Here is a 6,425-nt window from a genome sequence, read left to right on the forward strand (position 1 = left end):
ATAACTTAAGTCAGAAATGCGCAAAGCAACCGGCGCTTGGTCTGAGCTTACGCGACTTTAAAGTTAATACAAGAAATACTTCCTTTAGTCAATATGAGAATTCAGTTGAGTTTTATTTCTTTTTTTATTTTCGTAATTCATGTAAACTCCTTACACTACGATCAGAGTCAATCAGGAGATTTGAATGTTCAAGTTGATTTAAAAGATTTACAAATAATAGCTCTCATGAAAGGTGGAAAAGAAGAATATGTGGTGAGTCCTTTATTTTATTTATTTATTCGGAAACATATTAATCGCACACTACTACATAAACTACTAACAAAAAATGTTAAAATATATATCTATCTTAGTGTTCAGATAACTTACTGGGTTACACATCATTCATTACGTTTCTTACCTATAAGTAGGATAAAATGTTAAATTTAAAATTAAGTACAATACAAAACAACAATATTTACTTACGTCTAATGATTTTTAGAACATTTATTATGTTGTTTGCCCACCTGCAGCAATATCCAAATGTGGTATTTTAATGGTAGGTACTTATATTCTTTTGACATTCGCTCGATTGGAGAATTTTTATGTTTATTTTATTGCAATTCGTTAAGTGAAATAATTTTAAGTTTAAATTCAAAAGAAAGGAATTAATGAAATACGAATATTATAATCTGTTGGTTTCATTAACGTATCTACGTATTAAGTCCCGTGTTTTGAACACGGCAAATATTATTTGAAGAATTTTTTAAATGGCTAAAACTAAATTTGGCCACGTTAATTATAAATACTTGGGTACATAACATAGGTACCGTAGGAATGTTATTTCGTAATAAAAATATATTTGTCAGTCATCAATGGTCAAGCTGTCATACCATCAAGTGGGGCCCATTAATTAATGTATAAAACGTCCATTCCGATAGTAGATAGAGTAAAGAAATAATATGTACCATTCGGAATACACTCGACTAAAATACACAACTAAAGTTCGAAAAATACGCATTGTACCCAGTGGGGATCAAACCAACGATTAACAATTTTAGGTATAGAGGTTTAATCTTGTTTGAATAAGTACATGTTGTTTGTCCGCAATGAACTTCTAACAAGTGAACCTATTTTATACACTGTGCAGACTGAACCAATTTGAGGGATAGGATAGGATTTCAAATTTTATTTCTGTATGAAGAATTATGTGAGATACAGCTCTGTTGTGACATTATTTCATTACAAGAATTTATTTCGTTTTTCCCTGTTGTGTACCTGTCGCTAGTGTATATTTATTATACTAGCTGACCCGACAGACGTTGTTCTACAGAACAATCAACTACAGATAATAAAAAAAAATACTGTTTTATAAGAATTTGCCAGCAATATTTTCGTAAAAAACGCTCCATGTTGTAATAACGAAATTGTTTCACAGCGGAACTGTCAAAAAGAGCGTTTAAGTTCTCTAAATTATTGTGTGACTAAATTCTCTCATAGAAAAAATGTCCACACAAAACAAATATTGAAAATAAAAATAATTATAGGTCCCAAATCGAAATAAAAACTATCATATCTCTCAAGTTGGACCAAACTGCGCTCCATGAAATAATCCCCATTAAAATCCGTTCATTAGTTTAGGAGTCCATCGCGGACAAAAAACGTGTCACGTAATTTATATATATATATTGAGATTTATAGTTATACATATACATACTTCAATTATAAATTGTTATTTATATAGTAGTATATATTATATATAGTATATGTAGTATAATAGTATACAGCAAATAATATAACATTTTACATGGAATTTATTAAAAAAAAATCTGAGTTACATTTATTTATAAACTATTTTTGAGCTTAATCATAATTCAATTATTTACAGGATTATGACTACGCGTACGATTATTCCGAAATGACAATAAAACCGCAAAACCGGACTACACCAAGACCGTTTAATGCTTCAATTACTGTACTTGAACCGGTCGGCACGAGGGATAATAAGACAACAACGCCTCAACATGAAGTAACAACGAATTTGCCAATTAAGACACAAAATACTGCAGTTCCAGATATAACAGAGTCGACAATGGCCATAAACGATTATATAACCACTGTCAGTAATAATGCCGACTCTATGAATGTATCTACAGGATCTATTAATAAAAACGACACTGATGATTCGAATTCTCAAAAATGCAAGAGGGGGTTTGTTTTAAATCGCAATGGTGACTGCGAGCTTAAGTTACACGGCTCAGGGAATGCGTGAGTAAATCTTTAATAAGTATATAGTTAATATCCGGATGACAAAGCCTGGCTCGGGTTTCTAAGAATGTACAAAACTTGAACAAAAAATAAAATCTAATAGGATATCTGGATTCGAACCGGGGTCTTCTGCTTTCCGGATCACTCAATGTCCCATGTGAGCTGTTAGTCTTGTATATAGTTGCAAAATTTACCTTTGTATTCTAATATTATTGTAGCTGTTTCTCATTAAAACACAGATAAAACTACATTTTTTAAAATTGAAACCTAACTAGACTGATTTTTCGCCCCCGAAACTACCTGTGTACCTACTAAATTTCATTAAAATCGTTGGAGCCGTTTCCGAGATTCAGATATATATATAAACACAAGAATTTCTCGTTTAAAGATATAAGATATTAATACTAGCTTTTATATTTTTTATCTTCTTTTATTCGCTTCACCAAGTGCATATATAAAAATATTTTTTATATCAAATACGAAATTAGTCCAGAAAGTTCAGTTAGAAGTTCAATCAGCACACATAATGTATGATACTAGCTGACCCAGCAAACGTTGCAACCGATTCTCAGATCTACCAAATACATCGTACTACAATTATTATATTCGATTGCCATCTTGCAACCCTATTGCGGATCTGTGGATGGAACAGAATAATATAAAAATACCGATACAAAGATAGGTGTTAATTACATATATAGATTATAAAGAGGTAAAGTTTGTAGGGGTTAATCTCTGGATCTACTGAACCGATTTTGAAAATTCTGTTACCAGTAGAAAGCCGCATTATTGAGTGTCATAGACATTAAAAATAAAAGGATTATTCCATGGTAGTCGGATTTGCAAAGGTAAGTCGGAAAAAAGAACGGTCGAACAAAAACGCTTACTATGAGTCATCTAAGAATGCATGTCGCTTTGGAACACCAACTCTTATGGTTACACTAGTAAATGCGGACGAAGTTTTAACAAGTTTCTTAAATAAGCCTCAAGTTTACCAAAAGGCTTGTTAAACAAATTAAATTTGTGACCAAAATTTATGAACGTTGCGGGACTCGAACCCAAGCGTCTATTTTTGCCGTGAAGCAGTAATGTTTAAGCATTATTGTGTTTCGGTCTATAGGGCGCCGTAGCTAGTGAAATTACTGGCCAAATGAGACTTGATATCTTATGTCTCAAGGTGACGAGCGCAATAGTTATTGTAGTGCATCTCAGAATTTTTGGGTTCATCAAGAATCCTGAGCGGACCCGCATCGCCCTTTAGGCAGGGCGTATCAACTACCATCACCTGAGCGTCTTGTCCCTTACTATAATAAAAAAAAGCCTCGGGGGTTCCATCCGAGCGCTTTTACCAACTGAGCCAGCCGTTCAAGCTGGTTGGATAACTTATGGTTACAAATTTAATTTATTTAATTAATCACAGATGTGAGGGATATCATTTTAGAATTTGTTTAAATTTGGCAAGGCTACTTACTCATCTTATTAGATTTTCTCATAAAAAAAGTTTGTAAATCTATGTTTATGAACAAAAAAATTACTTCATATTTTAGTCTGATGTCTAGCATGTTTCTCATGGAACTTAGGTCCACATTCAACCTAACCGGATTTAACTTCTTAAGTGGTCTCTTTGAAATGACCTGATCACCCCCCAAAAATTATTTAACTAAGCACATATGCACCTAACTCAAAGGCAAATAACACAATATGTCTAGCTTCTCAGGTGTTGTAAGAGACCTTGGTGGTGGTTATAACTTACTATCACACAACCTATATGCTCATTTGCCCATACTAAAGTATCTCAAAGACTGGCTTCACTCAAAGTGACTTTATTACTATATCTAGAATATTCACACCTTAAAATTACCAGTGGGAGGCTCCTTTGCACAGGCAGCTGGCTAGATTATGGGTACCACAATGGCACCTATTTCTGCCGTGAAACAGTAATATGTAAACATTACTGTATTTCTGTGAGTCTGAAGGGCGCCATAGCTAATGAAATTGCTGGGCAAATGAGACTTAATATCTTAAGTCTCAAGGTGACAATCATAGTTCTAGTGTCACTCAGAATTTTTGGTTTCTTCAATAATATTGAGCACTGTATTGTAATCAATTACCATCGCCTGTTTGTCCTGCTCATCTCGTCCCTATTTTCATTAAAAAAAAAGCTGTTAACACATCTGTGGTGTTGTATATGTTCATGGGAGGTTGCCTTACCACTTCACATGATGTGAGCCTCTTACCTCTTTTTATACAATAAAAAACCATTACTAATTCATGTTAATTATTAATCATCATATTAATTACTAAATATACTCTATTAAATGCAATATAAATATAGGAAAAAATTTATAATTATATTGCATTTCATTAAAGTTGCCAGATTTGAATTTATAATTAAATAAGTATGTATTAACTGACATAAATCTTCAATTCAATCAAAGTAAAAAATTGAAGTGAACACCTACTATCATGACTATTTGGCAACTAAAATAAATGTAATTAATATACATGTACCTAACTAGAAATTCTATAAATATTTTGTTTTGTATTACAGGTTACTGAAACTAGTTAAGCTGTCACAGAAGTTGAAGCTGCGACGGGAAAACAAAACTGACTAAAATATATTATGTACTTTTATTATTAATTTTATTGTTAGTTGGTTAAATTTAAACTAATAAAGAGTCTGATAACTACACAATATTTGCCTATAATTTTTCTTAAAATAATGGTTATGGAATAGACATTATTGGAGATTCAAACATTATAAGAAAACAAATAAAAGTCATGAGAGCTTAAATAATTTATTTATGTCAATGGATAGGTGCCAGTTATTTACCTTGTATATTAGCTAATTTTAAAAAGTGGGACGGGAAGAAGTGCATCAGTTTATTTGTTATCCTAGTTTAAAATAAAAAAAAAACAACTTTTGAGCAATAATATAAATAAATTAATTTTATAGACGACACAAACAGAATAATAGAGGTAGGAATGCACCTATTGTTATAAATAAAGGTCCCATTATAGAACTATCATCAAAGGAATAAGGGTCTGGTTGTTTTGGACCACTTGCTCTTTTCGACTTTGGAATTCTCTCTTCTACTTCTTCATGTGGCTCCTCTATTTCATTTTCAGGCCAAACTAATGGAGCTAGTTTAGGAACTTCATCAATAGTACCTTTCATCACATATAATGCATTTATCTTGGGGTTATCCCTGTAACCCTTGATAAACTCCACTTTTATTTTACCACCTCGAATATCAGACTCTTCATCATTGTAATAAAGTTTGCCATTCTTAATAGAATATTGAATATATTCATCATGAGCAACTCCTCGACCTACTTTTTCAAATATATCCAGATCAGCGACAATAGTATGATCACCATTGAGAACAACATCAAATACTTTCATATTTGCGGCTGTAAAATATACTTCACTAAACTTCAGAACAAGGACATAATCTCCATCAACATTAGCAGGAATGTCATAGCCAAAAGTGCTGTGGTGGTAGCGCTCCGTTTGGTAAAGTATTTCGTCCTTATGATTTACTCTACCTATCATAACGAATTGCTTACCGTAGTCCGATGCAGTGCCGATTCTTCCTTGTAGAGGATCTTTCTCATAGTGAATTCCATAAATATCTGTATGAGCGGACCCGCCGGCATTTACAGCATAGATAATTTCACCTAATCCTGTCACACATTTCAACAAATAGAAGCACAAAATAACAATGTGTTTTATAACCGCAGTCATAATACCTACTACCTAAAGTATTGTTAGAACTATAAATTAAATGCCGCTGGTAAGTAGACTGTCTGGCTAGCACATTTTCGTAGAATTATTGTTTCATAAATATATTTGATAATACATTTAATATTATTTATTCGGCGAAAACTAATATTCAGTATCCTACGCTACGTATGCCGCATAATCAGCATAATGACGAAACGTCAATGTCATACATAACTCAGAACCATAGAATGTATTTACCAGAGTCCTTTTTTTTTTTGGTTCTGTTCGTCCATCTGGACAGGCAAAGGGGTCAAATTACCAGAGTCCATAGATTTACTACTATTTACTATACTAGCGCAGTACTGTCAGAATTTCTATTGTATTCTTCCTATTGTGGCTTTTTTAGAAGACACATCACGATTTAGCCAAGCTTTGTTTATGTGTTTTAGTAGGA

The 6,425-nt window shown here is 32.6% G+C and overlaps 2 protein-coding genes across 2 annotated transcripts; one reads left to right on the plus strand and one right to left on the minus strand.

Moving 5' to 3' along the window:
• LOC126976642 (uncharacterized) lies at positions 1-4,939 on the plus strand. The gene is made up of 3 exons (XM_050825128.1): positions 1-252; positions 1,865-2,244; positions 4,796-4,939. Exons 1-3 carry the CDS (start codon positions 94-96, stop codon positions 4,857-4,859), a joined length of 603 nt encoding a protein of 200 aa, XP_050681085.1. The 5' UTR covers positions 1-93; the 3' UTR covers positions 4,860-4,939.
• An 87-nt stretch (positions 4,940-5,026) lies between these two features.
• LOC126976635 (malectin-B) lies at positions 5,027-6,191 on the minus strand. The gene has a single exon (XM_050825119.1). The coding sequence runs from the start codon at positions 5,990-5,992 to the stop codon at positions 5,195-5,197; it is 798 nt and encodes a 265-aa protein (XP_050681076.1). The 5' UTR covers positions 5,993-6,191; the 3' UTR covers positions 5,027-5,194.
• Positions 6,192-6,425: the final 234 nt, after the last annotated feature.

Source organism: Leptidea sinapis, chromosome 41 (assembly GCF_905404315.1).
Source record: "Leptidea sinapis chromosome 41, ilLepSina1.1, whole genome shotgun sequence".
NCBI classification, from domain to species: Eukaryota; Metazoa; Arthropoda; class Insecta; order Lepidoptera; family Pieridae; genus Leptidea; species Leptidea sinapis.